At 48.1% G+C, this 27,283-nt stretch overlaps 1 protein-coding gene across 3 annotated transcripts in view; it reads right to left on the reverse strand.

Annotated features, from left to right (window-relative positions):
* The window catches only part of LOC142579782 (adenylate cyclase type 8-like), a 445,425-nt gene that overhangs the window by 124,258 nt on the left and 293,884 nt on the right, over positions 1–27,283 (reverse strand). For 2 of the 3 annotated variants that reach the window (XM_075690343.1, XM_075690345.1), the window contains exons 2-3: positions 10,947–11,268; positions 7,279–7,822 (exon numbers count right to left, since the gene is read on the reverse strand). In XM_075690343.1, coding sequence (XP_075546458.1) covers positions 7,279–7,822; positions 10,947–11,117 — 715 coding nt within the window. In that variant the 5' untranslated portion in view covers positions 11,118–11,268. Of the gene's footprint in view, positions 1–7,278; positions 7,823–10,946; positions 11,269–23,201; positions 23,279–27,283 lie in introns of those variants that run through there. The other variant, XM_075690344.1, reaches the window with a different exon arrangement.

The raw sequence follows: 27,283 nt of genomic DNA on the forward strand, positions 1-27,283 counted from the left end.
CGAAGCGAGCTCAAAACGAGAGTTTAAATTCCCTCGTACGCTGCGGTCCTCATTTAATCGCGAGATTTTCCCGCCTCTAGTGTCTCCTTTACAACGCTTGAACACACTACAATAGGTAGTGGCTGCCTTTGAAGGCAGCCACTACCTATTGGTAGGCTACTGCTCGGTGCAGCAGTGCCGTACGTACGCAACGGAGCCCGGTGTCAGCCTTATTCACACGTAGCCGCAGGACAAGGTGCGTGAAGCTTGGCTCGCGAAACATAAAAGCGGCAAACAGTCATCGGCTACAACTCGGGTATGCAGCAAGCACAGATGCGAGGAAGATTTCTGCTACGGCGCCGGGTCTGCGATCTTCGCAAAACGCGCCCTGAGACGCTCGCCCAACTAATGTCATGACGGTTTGGTCGATGAGCTTGTCGATGCTATAGATACTGGCAAGTTCACTGGAGTGGAAAGGGAACGTAAGAAGCACATTATAAAAAAAGTATGACATAAGGTCATGTTTGTGTTATGAATTAATGCACTGTATTACAAAAAAGAGGCAGCGGGAAATCCCACGCTGAGAACACCGATAAACATACAGTGCGACGCAACTCCAGAAATAATATTGAAATGTCGAAAAATTTAGAAGAAAAAGAAAAGATTGAATCGTCGCGCCGGCACATCCCCGTAGGCGTCGAAGTCTCTACAATGAAATTATTTTTGAACAGCTCTGATAGCGCCCTCGCAACAATGGTTGCTTGTATACTGTCAAATGCTCATATTCTGCGGCCTAAAGCTCATGGCAAGGTGCGAAAACGCGCACACGGCGAAAGCGAAACAGTGCGCAGACAAGCATGCAGACGCGCAGTCGGTCGCTGCGAATCTGTGCGATCGCTGCATTGAGGCTTCATTCTATTAGGCTCCATTTAGTTATACAAACACTATAAGGACATATTTCACATACTCTGCTCTCAGCGTTTGCCTGCCTTTCACGCAAGAAGCCGGTTTGGGAGACCCCATCGTGGCGACCGCGCGCAGTGGCGTTCACTGTACGTATTCGGTAAAGAGATAGCGTCTGTAAACGATTCTGTGCTTTCGCTTTGCCAAAGTTTGTTATTTAGACAGTAAAAAACTTCTCTAGTTTCGAAAGTACTTATAGAAATGTCCGGGAGAGCTCGCGCGTGGTGTTTTCTGTGAGCGCTGACAGCAAAACCTATGAGGAGCGCACCGCGTGATCCCTCATACTACACCAGCGAGGCGCTTCCGAAAGAGGGCGACTCCGTAACTCCTCGCCGCCAATACTGTGTCGCTCACAGCCAGATTGTGACCAGGTGACGCGACACGCCATCGCAACAGTTTTTATTGCGACAGGAATTCTATGGACACTCCAAGCGCGTGTCAGCCCTCGGCATCGGCGTCGCCGTGAGGTCCCGTATAAAGTTCAAGGGCGAGAAAATCGAATCCGCGCGCCGTGTGCTGTATGTGCGAGTGTAAGCGTGCGAGGGTGACGGTGCTCGATCTCGCGCACGCAACGGCGGAAAGCCGGGAGGAAGCGCGCCGCCTTCTGTTGCATGCAAGGCTTCGGGAGGAGGGTATAGGGTATAGTGAAGGGGGGGGGAGGGCGAGTGCTACTCCGGGCGGCCGCGGGCTGTCGCGCGCACCTGACCAGGCCGCTGTATCTTGAAAGCCATATGCGACGGGTAGAGTCCGCGCTGGTCCGTGTTTTCGCGGCGTAGTTCAGGTTGGGGGGCGGGGATGCGAGCGGCTGAATGAAGGTCAGTTCGCTCGCTGCTTCTGCCGCGTTTCCTCGTTACAGAGTTTTGACAGCGAGTTTCCGGGGTCATCACGTGAAATATGTTCATTTTGGTTTGTACGCGCGTGACACCATGCTTTTCAATTTAGTTAGTATGCATAGGTTTACAAGTTTATACGGCCGATCAAACTACTATCCTTACTTCTTATAGATGTCCACTAATTTGATATCGCAATCGATGCTTCGCCTTTCGGGCAAAACTGCGACATCTTTTTGAGAAATGCGGCAAAAATGCGGAGAGTCAGTGCAAGCGTTCAAAATGCAATCTCTACGTTGAAAGGGGATCGTAGGTATAGCAACCGGCCAACACTGACAGATGCCAGTTGATCGAAGTCATGTACATTTAGCGAAAGTGGGCGGAGAATGCGACAGCAATATAAGCGATTAGCACTGTAAAATCGGACCCCAGTGATTTTCTGTCTCTGCATTTTCTTTTTTAATTCACCTTTTGTTGCACTGTTGGACGGGTCGATACACCTGCGCCAAATGTCGCCCATGCACATATAAGAACTATAGTTCGACGCGACCAAAGCGCAGCCAGCAAAACTGAAGCGTCAGCACTGCTTCGCAGACGTGTCGTGGAACAGGGGGATGCGAAATAAATCGCGACGATAGGTGGCAACGCAAGCGCTAACATCTGTACAACGTACCAGCAGCGAGAACTAAAACATTGCTGCACGTCGCAGAGAAGCTCGGGCTCAATTCATCCCTTTCGTCATATGACTAGGACACGGGGCGATTCACGGAGCCGCCGACGGGGGGCCCATTGATTAAATGATTAACTGCTGGAAATCAGCAATCGACGGCTATCACTAGAACACTCTTCAGGAGCGCGACAGGGGGTGACCTCGTTTTGAAGACTGCTGTTTCAGGAATTTCCCTTCTTTTTTATTATCGGAGACAACGGACAAGATTGTGGAGAGAAAGGGGAAATAAAGTTATATGAGAGCGAGAAAGTCCGACGTTACTGACACGGCAAAAGAAAAAAAAGAAGCGATGGCACGCGTCATCTCTGTTGACCCCCGGGCAATTAATCGATTCTTGCTAGATGAAGGGTCATTTTCGCCGAGGGCGTGTATTTATAAAGCTGTGGCGTAGTGTCCGCAATCGCTAACTTCATTGGCGCGCACTAATTATTTTCGAAAGTGGAGCAGTCCAGGCGCGAGTAGGGCGAATATTTCCGCCAGAGGGTAGAGGGGAAGGGGAGGGGCGGAGGGAGGGACATTAGTACAAAAGGCCACTGGTGGTCAATCGGAGAGTGTGAACGGGGCCACGAAACAGGCTTGGCGGAGGTGGTGGGCGGAGGAGGAGGGCAGCATGGGGACAAGTGACAGTTCACGACTAGTATTGATGTGTAGGCTCCGGTTAATGGGTTTGAAAGACGGCTATGGGAGGAGGCTGCAAACGGGACGATGGTGACGGGTGAGGCAGAAAGGAACTCGACATTTTATTTCTCAGGTTTAGCGAACAATGAGCAAAATAAAAGAAAGAACCATGGCAGTCAAAAACTATATATATGTGAGAAGTAAAAGAGACGAGACCAATTAAGCTTCAGCTTTAAGGGCGCGTAAGCGTTAATTTTTTTTATTCCCATTTCACGCGTTTGTGAACATTTATGCGCCGGTCTTAGAAAATCCGTCCGCTTTATTATAAGCACGCCAGTGCCCGCTGACGCTGCGGTGCGAGCAGTCGGGAAGGTGCGCAAAGGGAGCGTGAAATTTCGCGAGGTAATTAGGGACACCTACTGTTTGTTTGTATCAGCGTTAATGCGCACGTTTCCTGAAAGAAATCTATCCATACGAAGCCTTCACATATCGCGAAACTTCGATTAGAGATCGCGTTTTCGTCAGAGGCGCCATTAGCACACTTTAGCCAGCAGCACTTTTGTACTTCACTGCCGAATAGAACGTCAAAGAAATAGAAAAGTGTGCTTTAACCGCAAGGATGGCGCAGTGGCGTAACCAGGAGTGAGTGTAAGTGGTGAGAAATGTAACATATATAATGGAATCGCACAGTTAAGCATTAACGTTAGGTGTAGTAGGATATTTACACACACTCTGTGAAACTCTTCTCTGCGAGTCTATATACGCAAAGAAGTGCTTTGTTCACGTCAGCGTTTCTTTACCGGCATTGTTGCTTTCTATTTTATCTGCTAGCGTCGGTACACAATGTGTCAACGTTCTTGTCTGCATCGTTGGTTTTAGCTTCAGTTTGAAATTTGAAGTGTTGTTGTGTTTTAACTGTTACGCTGTAACGGGGGTTCTATGTGCGTTCACAGCAACAAACGCACCTTTCATGCGCTAGCATTGTTGCGGAGTCTTAGCGGGCTTCAGTATTACGAGGGCGTTGAGCGATTCGAACGCGAGAGGTACGCCGAGGTGAAGGATGGGAGAATACACTAACGGGCATATAGAAGCAACCGGATTGGTTGGCGCTCCGTCGTCAACCAATAGCGTTTCTACCGGCGTTGGCTCCCAGTTGCCAATCCGCAGCTATACTCCAGCTCATGTGCCTTCCTTCATTGGCCGTTCAGTGTGCACTACAAAAGCAATGCATGATGTCCGGGGCAGTTGCTATATCACGGCAGGGTTCTTGCTCTAAGGTAAATATAAGACAACAGCGTACACTCTAACAAGCCCCTTTAATCTTACTAAATTGCATACGCCGTCAGAACGATTTGCTGCTCCTTTGTTTCTTGCTGTCTCAACGACTATTTTGCTGCAGTTGCCCAAGACACGCTTGCTTGACAACTTCGCGTGCTCTAAACAGCCATAGCTCAACATCAACTGCCGCAAAACTTGTTGCTATCCGGGAGGCACTTTGATTTCTCTCCGAGGAGCCTCCTTACGCATGGACGATATTCTGCGTTTCCAAGCCATCTCTTCGAACGATTGACTGTGTCCTCAGACGAGGCCCCGATTATTCAATGGCTATAGAAATTACAGAGCATCTCGACCACGCAAATACAAATGGCCACAACCTCACCTTTCAGTGGATACTTTCACACTGTGACCTGATAGGGAACGGAAAGGCAAACGCTGAAGCAAAAGCTGCTTTAAATAATGCTTCTGAAGTACACATTCCGTTCTCACGAGCAGATACAAACGCCCTACTTTGTTGTGCAATGCGCAACCGTGAGATCGACGACACAAGCGAGTACATAAATGGGACCAAGAAATGAAATTTTTTTTGCCTCACAAGCTCAAAAGAAGCCAAACAAGCATGGTGCACCGGATTCGCCTTGGCTGTCGCATTCACCAACCGTTATAGATATCTGATAGGTTGCAGTGATACCAGCCCAAACAGTGAATACCAGAAACACTTGATCATATATTTTGCGTGTGTCCCACGTACGCGCAAGAACGACAGCAGCTGGTCTCTTCCATTGCAAACGTCGATAAGAGGCCGCTATCAGACGGATTTCCTTTAGACCGTTGGCCAAATGCAAACAGCGCAGCTCTGATAACAAGTGCCGCTATAACCTTTCTCCAAGCCACTGGGCTGGACGCACCGCTTTAGAGATGCCACGATGCTGTGAACTTGTATGTACGCACCTCTTAATAATAATAATAATAATAATAATAATAATAATAATAATAATAATAATAATAATAATAATAATAATAATAATAATAATAATAATAATAATAATAATAATAATAATAATAATAATAATAATAATAATAATCACTTTTCCTCGCCTTCCCTTTTCCCCACTGTAGAGCAGCAGGCCAGAGCGAGTTTTAGCTCAGGCCGACCTCTATTCCTTTCTGTAAATCTCTCTCTCTCTCTCTAACCAGCTAGTACGTGAAATATTTGGAAAATAACTACTTTCTCGAGCACTGGCTATGAAAAATAAAGACTAAGGATAATGTGTGCGTCGCAGATATCCGATCCCGAAAGCTAACTCGATCTGTATCACTAAGTATCCACGGTACCCTCCCATAGTACTTGCACAATTGTCACAGCTTCCCACACGAAAACGTGTTTCATTATCCATCTTGAAGCCAAAGTGAAGCCACGCCACCGGGTGCCCGGACTAGGAATGCAAGGGTCAGTCATGAAATCCGGAAATATTAAAGAAATAAGAAAACGTTTTCTTTTTCTTGTTTTTAGTACTGAAAAAAAATTTCCGCATACACTTTTCCTTGTAATTCTCGGCTGTGCAGCTTAAAATTCTCGAAGTGAAGACTAATGAAGCGAAGTTCTAGAACAAACGTTGCAGCCCTAAGTGCCCTTCTGCCCTTTGTCGTTGCCAACGCTTGCATTATGTTCTAGTGGTAGTTAATGTGTTCTAAAGGTCATATGCAAATAGAAGCGAACTACATCTTTATCATTTCTAACTTAGAAACAAGCAGCTACATTTGAACAAAAAGCCTGAAGCCCTTTCGGGGGTGGACACAGGAGATTTACCAGGTTTACAGCGTAAACTGAGAAACTTGTCATTGTTCGAAATAAAAATAAGGCGATAGTTTACCTCCCTGCAAGATCGATAGCGAGACAGTGGGTTAGCGCTATCTGAGACATCTGCGCACACTCGCACACTGTCTTCAGTATACTGAGCGCTATATTCTTGATCTGTTGCTGCAGCTATTCAAAGTCACGAATTGGGCGTACGATGTGGAGACTTTAAATGAGCACGTAGGCGACAGTGATCGACGTCAGCCGCACGGAAGCCGTTCCTACAGCATTCCGTGCAATTTACTTCTGTATTAGAGGTTCTGTTTAATCACCTTACGCTTATTTATTCTAGGTGCTCGTGCTTCTAAAGGTCATTCCCAAACGTGAATAACTTCTACTGAGCGAGCCACATGTTTTCGGCTGTACTTATGGGCTGTTACAAAAGGGCTACAAAACGGGGTGTTACACCGCTTACGTACCATACCCTTTTAGGGGGTCCTTATGGTAAAAAAATGAAAGGAAATACTATTGGCTTGCTCAGGTCCTGTCTATAGACACCAGCTGTATTTACACTGTGCGCGCCGAGGCTTGTTTTATAACCAATTATAATAGCCTCACAATTACGAATATCCTCTCTAGAGCGGTGCGAGGAACAGCTCTTTCATCTAAAGGTGGCCAGTGGTATCGAAAGATTTGTACGGTTTCTTGGTAACCTGCCGGATTGCAATCAGTTCTGTCAGTAATTCCAGCTGTGCCAGCTTGACGGAAGTTCTTTTTCACTGAACGACGTATCGGAACCATGGTCCCCTTCAGCATAGCTGCAGATAGCCATTTGAGCTTTGCCGTGGCGCCTGAAGTCAACTGGGCTCAGCGATCGCATGTAACACTGCGCGCAGAATTTCAGTACGCCAGCTACTTTGGTGCACATAAACTGATGGATTTTTCTTCTCCTCCTCCTCCTCCTCCTCAAGTTTCTTTCCCTTTCCTCTTCCCCCAGGATGGCCAACCGGACACAGCCCTGGTCATCCTCCCTATTTCTCACGCATCTTTCGACCCAAATCAATACAGACATCAAGGCTCACCTTGAGCGTTGAGAGCGATCCAGATGAGAGCGGCGCCCCAGTGGAGGTAGTTGTTGGCGAAAAACCTCCAGCACGTGAGCAGGCTCAGGAGCACGTTGACCAACACCCACGGCAGGTAGCGCAGCAGGGCGCAGTGAGTGATTTCCGGATCGTTGCCCCATCCGCCGGCGAAGAAGGCCAGCAGGAGGGCGAGCTTGAGGAACACGTCGATCAGGTTGACGATGAGCAGCGCTCGCCGGCGCTGTCGGTGCGAGTAACGCTGGTAGGCGAGCTCGAGCCGGTCGTCGCGGAAGCTGTTGGTCAGCCGCGGGAAGGTGAAGCCGCCGAACCGGAAGCCCTTCTTGAAGTGCTGCTGCATGCCCGCACCGGTTCCGCCGTCGGTGCGACCACCTCCGCCCGCTCCCGGGCCGGGCGGGCCCCCGTCGCACGGTGGCGCGGCGGTACCGTCGGCGACGTTGTTGTTGTCGCCGCCATCGTCGAAAGATCCCGCGGCAGACCTAAAGCCGGACGGCGTGGGCACCGCTACAGCAGTGCTGGTGCTGTCCTGAAAAGGGGAGCAAAATATAGCATGCAGCGAGCTAATTTCAGTAAAAGAATATTACGCGTTTGTGCGCTGTGGAGGCGGAGGTAGACAATTTTATTGACGTCAAGCATTCACCCGTCGGCACTCGCGCGTTGACACTCAGCTGGGAGATCACACTTTATTGACACTCACCCGACGACACGATGCATTGACAACACGATGCACTGAAAGTGTGTTTCCCTGCACGTTCAGTTTGACTCACACAAGAGGGCGGATTGTCATAGAAGTGGAAATAAAGCAGCTGCGCGCGGGCTGGTGCCGCATGCATTGCCAGCATCTCCTCCTTACTACGTACTCGCTATTTGCAAGCCTTCGGCTCGATGTTGCCGTGACCCAGAGGCCGGCCATCTTGTGTAGGGCAGCTTAATAGCGTGCAAAAGGCTACTTCCAGCATTTTATAGATCCTCAATTTGAGGTCACTTATTAGGGTATACTCGACCTCATGCCTACAGATAGTCGAATAAGCAATATAATACTACGCGCATATCATACGCAGCGACGGACATACTACTTGCCGGCGGTGTGAGTCTGGGACTTCGTATGTGTGTATGTACATGGAGTACCCGTCGTCGAATCGCAAAAAGTGAAAAATTAAGTTCACAAACAGATGTAACACAGTGCTGGAGTCCCATAAGACATGATGTCGCTTTTAACCGAAGTAAGCGGACACACGAAGACGAGATCTCTAGCTGGGATGCGTTCAAGGAGAAGTTCAGCCGACAGCTCGAGAGCCAGAGAGCGTTCGTCGTCTTCGTCGGGGCGCCCGCGTGCATCGTCCACAAGAAACACGCAATATGCATGTATCAATAATATCTGTTATTAGTAGTGGTAAATATACAGAGTTCTTTTTTCAGAAACTACATATTTTTTTGACAAGATTGTAAGAGCCGCGAACATGGTGTTCTTGCAGGTGAGTCCCTCGGCGTGGCGGACATACCTTGCCTCCAATAACTTGAGCTTCAGAAGACTAATTAACAAAAATTGAATTATTAACGTTTCTATTAGTTCCTTAGCGGCAGTTGTTTATATGGAGAAATTGAAGGCAGTCACATTTTAATGCACTCTCATTTTTTTTTACATATCTTCAAAGTCGCACCTATATATTTAGCATAGAATTAAACAGGTAAATCCAGGTAATATCGAAACCGAGCGCTGCTGGACCGCATAGAAGGCGACCTCGTTATCATAACAGACCGAAACGCCCCGTGATGGTTAGCGCAGAGGAAGTTTGAAATCGAACGTCTTACGCGCAGCAGTACCAGCTCCGCCTCGACGAAGGCCATTCTTACGTTCGGTAGAGGGAAATAGCGTCGAAACTATTTGAACGTGTCTTGTTATCAAGTCGTAGAATTCACGCACAACTACACGAGGACGTCGTTACCCTGTCCGATGCATTTGGTGAAAGAGATAGTTGGGGAAAGCGGAGGTAATTTGCGATGGAGAGTGTAAACCGCGGCTGGAAGAGCGATGAGAATGAAGGAAAAGGGAAAACTGAAAATAAAATAAAATACAATTGAATTCTGGGGTTTTACGAGGCAAAACCACGATTTGGTTAGGAGGCACGCCGTAGTGGGGGACTCCGGATTAATTTTAACGTGCTCCCAATTCATGGGACAGGGGCGTTTTTGCATTTCGCCCCCATTGAAATGCGGCCGCCGCTGCTGGGATTTCACCCGGCGACCTCGTGCTTAGCAGCGCAACACCATAGCCGCTAAGCCACCGGGGCGGGCTCTGAGAATAAAAGGTAGAGGAAGCGAGAAAGTACAACATACACGGACGAGCACAAGAAAGGTGCGAAAAAAAGAATATCGTAACTAGAGAACTAGAGAACTAGCGGAAATGTGTAAGGAACGAAGGTTACGTTACCTTCTAAGTAACTAAGTTACTCGATAAATTCACAGTTTATTAAAACTAACATTTAATCTTACTGGCCAATAGAAAACGCAGCAGAAAGGTAAAAAAAAAAAAGGAATGACGAGCTTTGTGTTCCCGACTACCAGTCCGTTTCAAAGAGGAGGATCGCAAAATCCGTTGGTCCATCAAGACGTATCGGCGACCTTCCTGTGCCTTTATGAGTGCTCCCTAATTTCCAGGATTGGAGCCCACGCTGTCTGCGGAGGTTTCGACATGAATCTAATACGGTGGCTACTGCAACCTATATCCTCTTTCGTCCCACTCACTATATGTAAATTTCAAAGCAGATCAAGTTAGTACACGCACTAAGCTCGCAGACGACATTGCAGAGTATTTCTGAAGGATTACGCGACTGTTTTAGTGAAATGACGAGCGCAGCAGGAGTGGCGCGGCAGGACGAGTTCAGTCTCGATATTGCCTCAATTGCGCTTTCGTATTTGATTATGAATATCTCAAATTAGGCGTGATTATTAAGATTTTTCAAAAGATAGGTGTGCAATACAGTGTCACTGCCTCCAAATTAACCATGTAGACAACTGCCGCTAGGATACTTATAAAAAGTTCATTAATGAATTTGCCTTAATTATTCTTCGAAGCTTACGTTATTACCGGCAACGTATGTACGCCTCGACTTGGAACTCGTCTGCAAGAACGCTATGTTCTCTGCGCTCACTGCTTTCTTTAGAAAAGACCTCTGTTGTCTAAACAAAACGCCCCGAGTGTTAACACCACATGAAGAGAAACAGAAGCATCCGAACAAATGTCTCGTAAAGGAGAAACAATGCTCACCCGCTTGAAGGGCGAAGGAAAAAGAAGCAGAAGAGGAAGAAGACAAAGGAAACGAAGAAGAATAGAAATATACACCACAACGCATCACATGACACGCACAGTGTGACCACTAAAGACAATAGTCTGGTGCTAAGGTTAAGAAAAAAAATCTAGTACACCTTCGTGAGCTCCACGTCGAGACAAAACAGTCAAAATTCAGCCAATGGCGAGGCAGGGCTTAAAACTCGCGTCTGTCGCTACGCTTCCTCGTAACACGGCAGTCGCTTTCGTTGCTCCTTGAATGTACGTGCCCGGCCACCTCTGCAAGATCCACTCGTCCAGGAAGAGCGGGAAGGGAGGGAGAAAGAGACAGGGGGCGGCCGATGGCGGGAACGCAACGTACGTGGAAGGAGCCGTTGGACTCCGACCGCGCCGGCGACACCGAGATGATGACCGAGTTGGCCTTCGGGTTCCCAGTGCGCCACAGCTTGGCCGTCTGCCCGTCGGGGAACTGCAGCAGCTCCTGGTCGGCCGGCTGCACGCTGGACGAGCCATTGCAGCCCACGATGGACATGGGCGCGCGGCGGCCGTCCCGGTTGCTCACCGACAGCGACACGGTGCCCAGCGGCTGCACGCCATGGCACGGACCGCCGCCGGTTGGCTCGGTCGACCACGAATCCTGGATGCGCCGAAGCGCCTTGAACCACAGGTAGTGCGAGCGCACCCTGCGAACGGGGGAGAGGAAGGCACGCGGTGTTCATCACGAGGACAGTTGTCGAGTTGAACGATCAACGTTCAAACTTACGCTAGCAACGATATTAATGAGACTGCGAGACCACCAGCGGAAGTGGCGGGCTATGGGCGAGGAGCGCGAGAACGTCGCGTGCAAGAATCAGCGCCGTCATCCACAGTCTATCAAGTGGAAGAAACGCTTTTCTGTAGCACGTGCTGCGATTTCGCGTCGTCACATTTACCGCTCGTGTTGATGCAGATGTATCTAAGCCTATTACGGCGACTGAACGCCGGTGTGCTGGAGCGTAGCACCACGTGTAGTCCGCGCAGCCATCATGTCGATGGACAAATTTGGCTGGAAGCACTGGGCTAGCGCAAACGTCTATACAGGCGCGCTTTTTTAGTCGTTCTAAGTGCAGTGGCGTTTCCGTCGCCTGCCACTGGACGATGCCAGCATGTTTTGGCTGCGCACTCAAGTTGACGTAGCACCTCCAACCCAGCACTGCTTCCCCGTAGTACACATGCGTACACCGTACGATCTTCTTATATGAAAGTCTCTTGATGAAGAAATGCTTTGTTCCCATCAGCGAGCGAGCGAGAGAGAGAGAGAGAGAGAGCAAGAAGATGAAAGGCGGGGAGGTCAACACAGACGAGCATGCTGTCTGCTGCCCTCCACTGGGGGTAAGGGAAAGCGGGAATACAACAAGAAAAAGAAGAGAATGACCCTTTTGCGCCCACAATAGGTCGTTCAGCACAACTACAAACTGTTAGCGAGGCCAGTGCACTTCAATAACTGTACTAGCACTATCTAGGAATAACTAGGAATAGCTATCTGCGCTATAGATGGATGAGGTGAAGGTCCAAAAATATTTGTTTCAGAAAATGTTCAGAAGTTAATTTGGTTAAGGGCGGTCTACAGAGGGATGCTTTGGACGTCGTGTTGAGAACAACTGCACAAAGAAAACCAGTTTGCAGCCGTGAATGCTCGTACGAAGTCCTTAGCACATAACAGCCAAAATAACACAGCACTATACCATATACAATATCGAAAATGCTGCGCATCAGTGAGAAGAAAAAGCAATGGAAACCATTGGGCTCGATTTTGAGCACAAGGTATTTTCAGCTGATTTCACACAGGCTGGACAGATGTAGGATCTGGGTATATTGTAACCACTTCTAAAAAAAAGAAATAAGAAAGAACACCCTTTCGCACCCCCGAAGCATCATAGCTAGTCGCAAGTGGTATGACAATGTCGGTCTCATCAAGAAAAAAAGCCATAATTAGTCGGAGAGTAGGTAAAGTTAGCGACAATACAATTTAAGATTACCCCAATTGCGCTATGCCCCTGTGAAGGGTGCACCGCCGTAGATATAGACACGTTGAGGCAAAGCAAACGTACACCCCACTCTGGGAAAATAGAGCGAGTTCACTTGGAATAAGCAGAGCTCGCGCGAGGCATCGATATTTGGAAGGTGGAATCCGCAGTGGCACCACAACAAGCGAAATATAGTCACCAAGTAGAATAAATTAATGGTACGGACGTAATTAGTGCCAATATAGTATAAAATTAACGGCATTGCACCATAGACTGCTGTATTTACGGGATTAGCCCACCTGTCCTCTTTGTCAAGAAAAAAGGGCCAACCAAATGTTGAAGTCAAAGAAGGCCAGGTCGACGTAATAACGCGTGAATAAGATACGAAATCAGCTAAGAATGCATTGGCAAAAGAGACACAAGGACACAGAAGGGCGAGATATTATCCACACTCAGTCATCGAGTAATATAAACCATCAGTGTACGTCGACGTTTTCCTCTTTAGCGTCGATACTTGCATGAGCCTTTCTTTCTCGTTAACTATTAGTCACATGAGCCAGTGAAGGCTGGGAAAGTATAGGGGGAAATGAGTTGCTTTCTTTTAAGGGAAACGTAGAAATCATATAGAAGACGGAAATGAGTGTAGAAGAAACGATAACTTCCAACTGTGGCAAGTTGTACCTTCGTCCATTTGCCTTTGCCTTTGTTCAATTACTTCTGCGTGTCGACTAATAAAAGGCAGCTAAATATCCCGGCATCTTACGTAAAAACATTCAATCTTAGCTACATGCGTTTGTTCATACGAATGTTGTTATTTTATTTTTATTTGTACTGTGTCTTTATACATATTGTATGTAGTATGGTTTTCCCATATATCGAAGCTTTTTTTTCTCGCTGTGTTTTTCTGAAAGTTCAATGGTAGTGCAGTGTTGTTTTGTGTGTGAATGCCTCTCTAATTATATTCAATGAACAAACACTTCTTACAATTAATATTTACCGCACCAATCAAGATAAAAGAAAAAAGAACAAGCGACAATGCAAGCGTGTCCCGAAGTATACCAATAAAACTTTCTTTCTTTTTTTTTCTTTCTTTCTTTCTTTCTTTCTTTGCAAACGCGCATTCCAGATAGCACGTTAGGGATTAAACTCATATTTTTCATTACTAAACCAGCTGCAACCACTGTCGTGATTAAGCTGGCACCTATTGCTTTCTATTTTTGTTGTCGGCCCGTTTTCGTTCCTTGGACTTTTGTCAAACCATCATTCGCCGTACATTCTTGCACGCTGCTTCGCGTTGTACACAAATCAATGGCGATTTAGCGCATTCATGCAGCTTGAAAACATGAGCTCACGCTATTTTCTTTATCTTACTATATGCCATCATTTCAAGGCCTTATGCCGATCCAGATATGCAGTTCTGTAGAGTAGCCAACCAGGCACGTCTTTGGTTAACCTCTCAGCCTTTCCTTTTTAGTTTCTCTCTCTTTATATTTGCTGCAAAGCAGGAACTATACCGTAGCATTCTTTTTGTAGTCTTAAATATAACTACTCTCTTAAATAAGGTTTTCAGTGAGTTTGGCATTGTCAAGAAAATTTATTAACTAAAGTTTAATTGTTTGCGCATCATATTTCATAGTGATCTGCGGTAGTCTACGAGAGACGTGTCTCAACTCATAATTGCTTTGCGGATATGAGTTTACGTTCGAAATCATTTTACATTTAAATTTAGCTCATTGATACGACTCTACTGCATACCGGAAGGATAAGAATTGGTTATTATTCATTATAAATAGCGGAGGTAAGTGTGTCGCCGTATTTTCGGAATAGGGCATGTTGACGCCAACTTTTATTGCCTTCTTTTGAATAATGAGCTTCCGTACCGCATTGGCGTTATACCTTTAAATTCCAATCTTCGCTGTTGTACCAGCTTCAATAAATGCGGTAGCTCTTGCAACACTCTTCGTGTTTCCTTGTATTTTCTTATTTTTATTAAAGACATGATTGAGAAATGTGATGTTAGCGCTCCAGTACGGAACCAGCTACTCCTTGCCCCATAAATAAGTCATGTGCGAAGCTGTACACGTACAGCTTTGCATATGGTATGCACGTAGTTGCCGAATGCATGGCGTTAACATAGCGTCGATATGCACATCTGAGGAAATCTAAGCACTCCGCTGTTGTGTACCGACTTCATTCGAGTAAAAGAAAGACAGAAAAGAAAGACGCATAAACGCATATCATGAATCTAAGCGCACTTCAATTCTAAGCTGCACGGCGAGTATTAAGAAAAAAAAAACGTTCTTAAGTTAAAATTCTTCATACGACAAAATTTCGGTCAACGCTGATGCTGGGCATATTATTAGCGAAGGCAGCCAGCCAATGGCATAGCTTGGAGAATTAGGCGCCGGGCGTTGGGCCCCGACGGCATGGATAAATAAATTTGCTCAGCTCGCTCCGCACGGTTACTTTATTATATATCCGAGAACTTACTAGTTATTATTTTCTTACACCGCTACAGTTTCTTTTTGTTGTTGCATGCAGCGACCTCGCGTGAAGATAAGCTAACAAAGCAACAAACAAACAGACAAACAAAAATGTCCCGTTCGAAGGTGCTCTTTGGTGCCGGCCGGACACCTTCTCTAATAATACGTTGGAGACCACGAGTGGCTGGCATACGGTCCTACAAACATCTGTAGCGTAAGAATTTTTTAGTGAACGCTGGTCCAGAAGCTGAACCTGTACCGAAAGGACAATGGCAGTGGCTTTTGATATGTATACTTATAGGTAAACGCGAGAGGGAGACATACCATTACGCCATCGTTTTATTCAGCAAAGCAGGGCTTAACGCTTGCGATTTCTATTTTGCCGTACCTGCTATACATACGCGATAACAAAAGACGAGCTAGCATGTATCGATGTCGCTTCTTTTTTTAACCTACAACGCTAAGCAAGGCGGCTACAAACGACAGCAAAATTTATTCGCGTTTTACATGGAACATAGGTTTCCTGTCGACATAGGGCGCGGACACAGGACGTTGAGGCGTAACAAACATTCTGCGGCACACATCTAAGCGATTTAAAAGGCGAGACCGTGGTTTCCACGGAAACACGCTGAAATCGCACGGAGCGGTGGCAAGCGCTAAGTCTTTGACGCAGTCTATAAACACGACACCGACATTATTTTTTTATCATCGCACAGAACCCACAAATTATCGTCGTTCAATGTGCGAGCCCTCGACGACACAAAGCCGGCGCGCTGGTTTTGACTCGTGAAGTACCGCGCTGAGACTGGCAATTTCGCGTTTCTTCTTTCCACAAAAAATTTTCTTTCAGCGTCCTTTTACGCATTGCCCTACATTTGCTTTAGCTGACGAAAACCCGACGTCGAATTACATAAGGCACGTGCGAGATAATGCGGCAGGCAATTGAAAGGTTTCATGCGTACTACCGTGGAGGTGTTCGGATTAAACATTTCCTCCTTGCCCCTGCACAAGTTCTGACGGGCTGAATGAGAAACTCGCCGGTGATGTGAATGGGTTTTGAATATGTATAGCAGGCTAAATTCTTGCATTCGTAAATTTTTGCGGACTGTCAGCGCAAATATCAGCTTTCGCAAAAAACGAACCGTATTTTACACGCGTACACGGGCGTTTGTCATCTACACGTCTCAGGTTAACTCGCACCGACACCGCCCGCAAGCTTGAACGTGTTCTGCATACGGGCACGCCAGCATGCGGGCGCATCCGCACCAACACATCTCCCACGACGACAGCGCAAGCGACCTGTGGAAAGACCCTGCGCAGCCAACAGCGCGAGGCACAAGATCCCCACCACCCGACGGGGGCCAAAAGAAAATCTGGTGTTGCTCTGTCCGGTTGTGACCCGCGCAGATACGAAAGCCGCCGCCCGTCTCCAAGCCATCCAGATTCCAAGAGTGTACGGGACCTGCTGGAGGCCGCCACCAGCGGAAACGGATACTAGTCACTCCTTGCTTTCCTTGGGAAGATGGTCCTCGTGACCCAAGTCTAAGATGCCAGGACTACTCATGCCTCGCGAACTCCTGATCACAACGGTAAAAAGAGGGAAACGCGCAAGAGCCAGCTTGAAGCAAAACTGAAGGTACAGTGCGCCCCGTCGGCCAGTCGTCACCACCAGAGACAGGCGCGCACATCCAATTTGGCCACACTGTGCGATCATCATAGCTCTACTGCAATGCTTTTGCTCCTGCCTTCTTTCATTCGTTTCTATTTCCATACTATGCAAAAACTAATGCAAAGAAAACAGAGGCAACAATGCTAGCAGTCTCGGGCGAGCATATATCCTCGCATTCTGCGGGCAAACCGCATGGTGCGCATCGGTGTCTTGTGATGACTCGCCTACGGCACGCGCTGTACCTTAACGTATATGCTACGAGCACGCGCTGGAGCTTTCCTGGCGACAGATGTGAGACCTGTACAGACGCGATACCAACGCGCTAAAGACTGCGCGATCCCGCAGAATTCAAATTTCGCAATTTGCTCAGCGTACTGCGTCGTCAGCATAAATTCAAACGCGGACAAGTCGAAGGCGACTAGTATGCCTTTTTGCGTTTCCCAGTTCACCTACATCTGTAAAACTGACTTGATTTAGATCTACGACTACGGGCCTTGTCTAGAAACAGATTGAAAAGCGATAAAGCGTCTTACGTGCAACATGACTATACTATAATAATATAGAGCTGGACAAACGTTCTTGGGCTCTTTGGCGCCGTTTTATTGGTCGGCGGCGAGACTTTCTCCGTTGACAAAATGAGGAGAGAGTAGCGCCGTAGCGAGGAGGAGAGATCTATCAGGGCGGCGGAGCTAGCACGCAGGAATTAGGCCACCGGGGGAGAGGAAAAGGCGCCGGTGTCTCCAGACCGCGCTGGTTGGTGCGAGAGGCGCTGCCGTTACCCCACAGGTTGGGGAACCTTCCGGGTTGGTAAGGTGTCATTTGAGCGTCATGATGCAATGACTGTAGCAGAAGAGTAACAAAAGTTGGAAGAGTGATGCGAGTATATGCGTCAAGGGTAAACGGCCATGATCGCCGAGGAACGAGAAGGAACGTTGAGCACACTTTAACAAATAATTCAGTGGATTCAGAAAGACATTCGTTTATTTTCACAATATTTCCGTTAAAGCTTTCCATTTTTTAATGCGCAAGCATTATGTATATCCCACGAGACAGAAAATACACTCAGAGATGCCCATAGGTAGACATAGAGCTCCTTAGAAAATGCATGGAGGAGCTTATAGTAGGGGTCGGCCAACTGCATAGCTTTCTTTTTTTTTTTGGGGGGGGGGGGGGGGGAGGGTCAACTTGAATTTCGGAGGCGGGCCAACTGAAAGTTGGTTGTGTGACAGCTTGAAACTTGTGGGTGGGCCAATTTGAAGTTTGGTGTGGACCTACTACAATTAGAGGGTAGGCCAACTTAAAATTTGTGGACGAGCCAACTTGACAGTTGTTAATGGGTCAACTTGACGTGGTGTGGGACAACTTAAATTAGGGGGTCGGCCAACTTGAAGTTTAGACATAGGCCAAACTAAATTTGGGGGTGGGCCTACCAGAAATTTGAACGTGGGACAAATGAAATTAGGGCGTGTGCCAAGTTGAAAGCTGGGGTTGGGCCGATGGGTAGAGGCTGTGTAAACGACACTTAGAGTTCTGTGGTGTATGCCAGCAACCTAACGTGATTGTACGAGCGAGACTACGAAGCTCTCTTGCAGCGTCGACTCTGGATAAAGGTATAAGGAGTGTCGGTGAGCCAGCCTGGGCACGTCGGGCAGCGTCATCGGCGAGGTGATTACCAACGATGCCACAATGTCCCGGCAGCCACTGAAATATGATATCATGTCCTCTTTCAGATGCACAATGGCAGGTTTCGTTGATTTGTGACACCAGCTGTTCATAATTGCCACGTCGTAAACTTCGCAAGCTCTGGAGGGCTGCTTTCGAGTCACAAAATATTGCCCATTTGTTGGGCGGTGCTTTTTCAATGTATTCGACAGCAGCGCGAAGGGCGGCCAGTTCAGAACCTGTAGATGTCGTTACATGGGAAGTCTTAAACTTGATGACGACCGATTACCCATCACTGAACCTTACATTACCAGCGAACCTTCCACGACGTGACGCAACACTGCTGTGTCGGCTGTGGGTAGGAGTAGCATTCACCAACTCCTACAGCTATCGTATTGGAATGGCGGATTCACCAATGTGCGCTAAGTGCAAGTGTGAAGAGACCATCAGTCACCTTCTGTGCCACTGTTCTCGCTTCGATAATCACCGTGCGACTCTCCAGTGTGCCTTGAATAGACTGGATGACAGGCTATTTACGGAAGCGAAGATCTTGGGAGCCTGGCCTCACAGCTCATTGGCCCAGAAAGCAGTTCGAGCGCTTTGTCGCTACCTGAGGGCAACAGACTTGAGTGCCCGACTATAGACATCCTACACCTAAGTTCTCTCTCTCTTCCTCTTTCACTCCCCATTCCCCTCCCCACGTGTAGGGTAGCAAACTGGACTCAGTCTGGTTAACCTCCCTGCCTTTCCGTCTTCCCTTCTCTCTCTCTCTGCGGTTGGGCCAACTAAATTAGGCGGTGCAGCAAATTAAATTACCGGGTGGACCAACTTTAAATTTCAGGGCCAGTCAACTTAAATTTTAGGGCGGACAAACTTGAAACCTCCATGTCCACCAACATAAATTTCGGGATGTGTCAACTTGGAGTCTTGGGGTGGGCGCGGCCCAACCGAAATGCGGGATTGGGACAACCTCGAATTTCGGGGGTGGACCAATGTCCAATCGAACGCAACCGAGCGTCCTTCGAGTGAGGAACGCCTCGCGGGCAGGCGAGTGGATTCAGGCGCTTGGCGCGTTTTCATTGGGCCTTAACCGAGGTGCAGTGAGAACGCAGGCGAGAGCATGCGTGGACAAGGGACGCGCGCATAACACGGGCTCGAAAGAGCGACGGCGAGGGTCACATGGCACCGCGGCTACGCACTCTCCCCTCACGCAACGCTTCTCGCGCTACTGGGCTGGCGTTCGCTTTGCACTACTCTGCTCAATGGAGAGGCACTCGTGCCCAGCGTTCCGGCTCAATTGGTACGATCGCATTGAAGGGGCTCGACGCGTCGAGAAAATCTGACAGTTGTCTACTAAAGCTTAATAATTCTTTGGCACAGGAAAAGCCAGGGGTAGACGTGCATAAGCTACGAAAAGCAAGCAAGCAAAACTAAGCAAAAACGAAGTCGCAGCCGAACCAAAGAATGCCGACGCATTATCAGACAATTCTCATAGTTTCTTAAACTTTTTTTTTTCTGGCAACACGAAGAAAATCAAACGTATAGGAGTACCGTTATTGAATTGAAAAAGAAAGAAACAATAATGAGAAGTCAGACGGATTGGGAGATGCCGGCCACACACAAATTCAAGAAAAGTTTTGGCAATCTAATCTCCCCAAGTTTAGCTCTCAGGCAACGCTAATTGCATCCAACTACAGGACACTTTCAAGCATACGTGGTTGTTATTTCTTTGCCCTATATTTCACATGAAATTTCTTGCGCCGTAAGTGACAAGGCTCCATTAGTTGTCTTTGAAACTTTTTGCACCCAGGTTCCTTTAGCAATAAGCATTAGGACAAGAAAAAGAGGCACGTTCTGTGTGGAACGTGAGCAAAAGTTGGTAGTACATTAGTAGGACGCAGCGTTTTTTTCTTTTTAATGTAGGCTTGTAAGAGATATCAGGGTCAGTCAGCTGAAATGCCACGTGCCCACTGAAATGTACTTCGATGTCTCGCAAAAGAACGAAGCTGAATTCAGTGAAATCTGGCATATAAGCCCGACACATATGCACATTCTGCAAACGATAGCAACAAGCTTCATAGGGTGCAACTTCTGAGGAACGAACCATTTCGAAAGACTCAAAACTCGAGGGCTTATGCAGATCATTTTCCCACGAGTTTCAACTTGAACCGTTCGGTTATGAGGCTGACGAAGAGAGGTTAAAAGCGTGGTCCAAGCTCGAGTGGAAAGATTTTGCGCGCTTTGAAAAAAAAAGATCGGCTGCACGGGGTTCGAGAGCGCCAGTGGCAATTAGAGAGGAAAAAATGGGGTCACCGACTGCTGTAAGTTACAGTCAGCGTTTCTTTGAAAGGGAAAGGCTGTCCGGAATGCTAAGTTGATCGTAGCGAAGGTGTTTCGGTATTTTGGTGTTTTTTACGGCACATATGTCCCAGCGCTGAGCTTAAATCTTCACCGCCGACTTTATTACAAAATACAGGGGTCCAAGAGACCTATACATACTATAAGAAATACAGAACGATAGCTACACGTTAACTCAGACTCACCCAAACTCGATAACTACATTTTGCCTCAGACTTTACCCAAACACGACTTACAGGAGGGTGAAACTCGAAGTTTCAGAGCGGCATATAAGAGTCAAATTTACTTGCAGAAAGCGCCGAAGAAAATAAAGTAGGACGCTGTACCTACTGCATCATTATGCAAATCCGATGTTGCTGCATACACCTCTCGGTACTTCAACTTTCGGGATAGATCTCGCGTAGCTTCATTGGAAAATGTTCCCATGTAAATGGACAGACCTCGCAGAAGTACTAGATTATATAGAAGAAGCGAGAGTACGTATAAGACGCACCACCCGCTCTATTCCGCAGGAAAATACTGCAAATAAAAATTTAACCATTTTAAGCTGAGATAAAAACTTACAGAGGAAGTCTTGGCCACCGTATGCTGGCGATGGCGACGCACTTACACTGTGTTATTCCGTAATACAAGGTATATCACCGAAGAAAACGTACGAGTGCAAATCTAACAGTCTTTACGTGCCCATTCAAGTGCTGCTTTCTAATCTGTTCTGTATACTAAAAATAATACGAAGACGAAAAATAAACAAATAATGGCAGAGGAGGGACAACAGATTCCGCGTGGACTAGTGCTACCGCACTAGATACTTGTCTACGTAAGCAACGTCACAAGGAAAACGAAAATTTACTTTCGCAATGCCACTGTAGCTCCAACACCTGTGCGGAATATTGAATTATTTTACGTAAAGAACGAATCATCGAAAAAAAAAGTGAGTCGGTGCACGTGTCATTCATGGTTGACAAGGAATTTAACCTTAACAGGCAAACCAACAGAAGAAAACGGTAAAGGTTGTGGAAGACACAACGCTAGAGCATATCAGGCGCACTCCGTACAGTTCAAGGCGTCACGGTGACTAACCCTGGGTCGAAGACTGTCCAAGAGCGATGTAGTATGCGTCTAATGAAACTGTTAGCGGAAAATGATGTCAGTATAACTGAACTACTTCGTAGACTACAGGCACGGTGTGACGAAGGGACGGCGCCACGGACGCATCTGTTCCCACGACCTCAGCCTTTCATGGTCAGCAAGTGATAACAATGGAGTCGTCGCACTCGTCCAACGGAGTGCATCAAGGTCATCCCGAGCTCACCAAGACGGGATTCCTTCAGTGCCACACGGGAGACAGCTGTTCAATCCGTGACAGCGTTGGCAAGACGTGCACACGCACACGCAAGACCAAGTTCATAATGAACATGCGTAATGACCCTTGTACGCATGTCAGATGGTAATGCACACGCCACCAGCAACCAGCTGCTTCAAATCGAAAAGGTTTTCTAGATCACATTTGCTCACAGGTGTACTCTCGCTTTAGGCGTTTGCTTCACCATTTCTTCAGGGTGCGAAAAGCGCTTGCGTACCCGCTCTTAAAGCGAAGGTTGTTTCTTTCTTTTTTTAAATGCTCCCGTACTTTGAATAGGTGCTACTGGTGTCTTTTTCAAGTGCCATGATCATACGCTGCACAGAAGTCATACAACGAGGCGGATTAACGTATCCCCTCCTGCCCTACCCTTTTACAGATGTAGCCTTGACCGCATCGATTCTCTACGTAAGTACGCACTGAAACAACAAGCGACACCTGAATACCCTCAGTCTTTGAAATGTATGTATTCAAGCGCAAAATTCCGTTATTGAAGCGAATCTTTCCACGCCTTTTCCAGCGGAGCTTGGTTCGTCTGCTCGGTCAGTCTTTCGCCGAATAAGTGCGCCTATCCCTGAGATGAAGTGATGCAGTGTGGACCAATCTCGGAGACAGTATAATGCGCAGTCACGTGGTCCACGCGATGGCGATCTCCGCGTACTGTCGTCGTGCCGGGCAGGTGCGTAATCGCTACGCAACAAAATGCGGTGCGGAATACGATCAGTTCTATAGCATTTATTTAACCGCTTCACGAAAGATTCGCTCTATAAAGATTTCCACATACGCGTTGACTCTGCATTGTTTTTCTAATGGTTTTTTTTTTTGCTTGAGATGCGTGCTGCCCTCGCGCGAAGTAAAACCCACACTGGACCTATCCCACTGCCTCCTACGAGCAAACGGCCATTGCGTCTCTTCTTAACCAACCTATTTACGAAAACTTGCGAAGCTAACTCATCTGACCCCTCTAAGCACCGGATTTATTACTTCACGAGAATGCCCACCGTCAACCGCTGGGTGAAGTGACGCGTTCATTACGCTGCCGATAGGTTGCCCCACTTTATGGCAAACGCTAACTCACCGGACGATGGCGGCCGGGCCTTTTGGTGCGCTGTCGCGTTTCACTTTTCGCTGAGGTTTTATTTCCCGCGCGAGATCGGAAAGTGGGGCAGCGAATGACCGTATTTTATCTCTAACAATGCGTCAGACATAGATGCTGGGAGAAAAATAAAAAGAAGAAAAAGGAACGACGTGAGATATTCAGCCTGCAGCAGCTTTTCCAAACCCGGATACTGGCAGTTCCCTTGCGAAAAACGACACACGTGTTAAATAACTCCCCCCCCCCCCCCCCCCCCATCTCTGCCACCCCAGCGCAGTCACCTGCAACAACAACCGCCACCGACAGCTTCGCTGTTTCCTCTGTTTAATGTACAGCTTCCGGGAACGCTACGCACTGAAAGCTCAGCGCAGCTCTTGGATCCGAGGCGTGAGTCGTTCAGACAGCTGGAAATCTGCCAAAGAGAGTAGGAAAAAAACGATTTGAACGTTGCCCGACGAGCGATTATATATATATATATATATATATATATATATATATATATATATATATATATATGATTTACGGTGTCATTTCTGGATAGAACGGACCGTTATTAGGCTCCAACGAAACTTCTTAACAGTATCGCCCACTGGCACATGGCTTGTTACCGAACGCAGGCGGACCAGATAAAGTGTCGCGGTGTGCAAGTTGTCTAAATCCTCTGCCTTCTTTACAGACCAGGAATCGCGTTGTATTATTCGGACAGAAATAGGAGCGGGAGCATTGTAGGGCTGACGCCGAACGCGGGTATACTCTTGAAACGCGCGAGACCACTCACGCGTATTACATTGGGTAAAAAGTAACGGAAATATAAACGTACAGTACGGTGTCTGTGTCATGCGCGCGCCGAATTAGTAACTTAGGGACTGAACGCCGCTCAAGTATAACACAAAATTGGGCCATAACTTTTTTACTGCTATAGGTCTTCCTAACGCACCACATCGAGCACTTTTTTCTTATGAAGATGGTGCAATGGTGTTGGGTTGGTCTGAATACTAATGAAATGTTTGCCCACTTTAACGCTGGCCAGTACTGTGCGGTGCAACCCTATAAAAAAGAATATGGGCCAGCCCTTGCATGTGTCCCCACCTCCCACTTCTCGAGGCAAGACAACTTTCCCCACACGTGGGCTCCGTTTCCTTGTGCATTTCTCCGTAGAGAACGAATCCCAATTCGTTGCTCGCACGCCGTGGACGTGTGAAGCACAACTTAAGAGTGGACCGTACTCAATCATGCAAACTTAAAAAAAAAAGAAAGAAAAAGAAAGGACCATCGTCCGCATGTATGTGTCATCCCGTATTCCCAATTAAGCCGCTTATCTCAACCGCTCCGCACACAAAATATTTACTCTCACACGAATCCGGCCGCTAAAAGTGCCCTGCAGGTGCTCGCCCTGCTAGACCCGCTTACCGCAGCTCCTTACATGCTATAAAGCTTTTGTTTGGCGATTGTGCTGATCTCGCAGGGGAGGCCCACACAACAGCTTCGTCCTAGCCCCTTTATCTTTAAGTTCACATGAATCGGCGACAACAGACTTGATACGGAACCTGATAGTGGCCTCATGGACGAGATTTCTGAATATTGATCATCAGAATGTTGAACTTGCTTTCACCGTTGCGCATCCCTCTTTCTATGTCATCATCATCACCATCCCTCATCACACTTTTATGTCTCCGTTCCCCCTCCCACTGTGCAGAGTAGCAGACTATAAAGCGCGTTAGCTCAGGCCGACCTTTTTGCATTCTTTCAAATAAATTACCTCTCTCTCTCTTTCTCTCTACTCTCAAACGAACATTCGGGACATATTTACACAATCGTCCTTCTATATAGCGACGTTCAAAAACTTAAATGGCGCAAAACCGCCCTCTAAGCAGAACTACACAAAACAAAGCACGTTAAAAAAAAAGGGGGGGGAAGGGGGGGGTAACCTCCGCCAGAAGCCACGCCGCCGTCTCGCGTCGCATTCCCCGAGGACCCATCATTTGGGGACTCGCGGAGGCCAAGCGCACTCTGGCAGCAATGGCGCGCCAAGGAAAGGAGCTTTTAATGAGTTCCCCGTGAATGCACTGCGCTCCGGGAACGCGGCACTACGAGGTGCTTCCAGATGCGCGGAGAGAATTCGGCCGAAGTGCGCCGAGAGGCGTTTGCGGCGGCGGGAAAGCGGGGCAGCTTCACCCCGCTAATCGCACGTGGGAGCCACGGCCGCGCGCGCGGCCTCCACACCCGCTCACTGCTACGGCATAGACGCGTACTTGGGGTGGCCAATTAATGACTGTCGCCTGATGGGGATTGGGGGCGGGGGGAAGGAACTGCAACCACTAAGGCGTGCGTTCGACCAGCGCTCTTCTCCGGCGACGCGTTCTGTGGCCGTCGCCGCTGTCGCAACTCGACGGGGATGTAAATACGCGAGATACGCTTTCGCCTGCTCGCACGTTAGGAGGAGTTTATCCGTGAACGTGCGATAATTATATAGGTCGCGCATACAACGCTGTTGCAGTCGACGACGAGAGTGTCGCAGGAAAGCGGAGTATTTCCCGTCAACAACAGTTTTGGGAGAACCAGAGGTGGTGATGGTCGTCGTGTTTTGGGCCAGCGGTTCTGTATTACATACAAAATATTTCTCCCGTTTCTTAATTTTCACATCGACGAGCCACCTGTTTAAGAAACAGGCCAATAATGGCAGCCAGAACACACAGATGCAGATTGATTCAATCATTGATTTATTGATTATTTGTTCTATATTTTTGTTTATTTAATTATTTATTGACTTTTCGCAGCGCCGACGGGCCGACGCACCGACGACGACAAAGTCCGCGAAGGCGCGGGCAAAGCGAGCGCAACGGCGTTGGAAAAATAAAGTGGTTGGTTCTTGCATTTCAACGTGGCCGCATCTTTTTCCTCACTGCCACGGTGATTACTACGGACTACGGACCATGGAAGACATCGTTCCAGAAGTTTTTACCGAACCTCCACCATGCCCCGACTCAACCCAGCCCTCGACCCCGTCGATGCCCATTACGACTGCCTCCGTTATAGCCTGGCGAATGCCTCCTTTACTAGATGCCTGCCACGTCGCTAGTTTTCCCATTGGAGCGGAGGTTCCCGTAGTTCGGGGCAGTCGCGGAGAGACGGCGCTCGCTGCCGACTCTACTTCCTGTTGCAGAGGAAGTGACGATTACTAGGCTGGCGCGCGCTCGACCAATGGCTTGTCGAGAGACCGCGGGTGCTGTCTCCGGGATCGCAACAGACGCCGCTGAAATCTCGGAGGCAGGAGAAGGTGATTGAAGTTCGGAGCAGCCGCCGCAACTAGCGCTCGTAGCCGACCCGGGTGGAGAAGAGGAGAGAAGGAGAGAGGCCGGAACCAACTTCTCAGCTCACGCGGCAGGCATCCAGAAAGGAGGCATTGGGCTGACCATCCGAACATTTGGTTCATTGGAGCAGAGGCCCGTTTTCAAGTCTCTAATGCCACCTCCCAGCAAGCAAGGTACTGCTACCTACTCGGCGACCTGCCTAACAACCTTGCCGTCGTAGTGTGCGACATCCTAACTGCACCACCAAGCCACACACCGCACGAAACGCTGAAGAAGGCCATCCTTCAGCGCATGGTATTTTCCAAACGGAAGCCACTACAAGTGCTGCCGTCATCAACCTAGCTTGGTGGTCACGGTCCATCGCAGCTCCTCAAACAGATGCAAACACTTCTCGTCGCTCGGGTCTCAGGTTTCGACGACAGACTACCAAATTAACTGTTTGTCCAGCGCCTACCACCCACGCACGGTTCAGATGGTTTTCGCATCAGCATCGGAGACGAACCTTTGCGTGCTGGCCTAAATCATCGACAAAGTATGCGAAATAGCGTTCCTAGCCATCCGCAGCGGCTGCAAACTCAGAGGCACACACTTCTTCCACCCTTGCAGAGGCATTGCCCACCAACCGGTTTTCCACTCCGAAACCTACCTCGTCAAAGCAAGATGACATCGCCGAATTTCGCGCCGACATTTAGCGGCTCGCAGATCTTGTTACGAGCAACCTCATTACAAAGGACGACGACATGAGGCTTAGGG

This window comes from Dermacentor variabilis, chromosome 4, assembly GCF_050947875.1.
Source record: "Dermacentor variabilis isolate Ectoservices chromosome 4, ASM5094787v1, whole genome shotgun sequence".
NCBI classification, from domain to species: Eukaryota; Metazoa; Arthropoda; class Arachnida; order Ixodida; family Ixodidae; genus Dermacentor; species Dermacentor variabilis.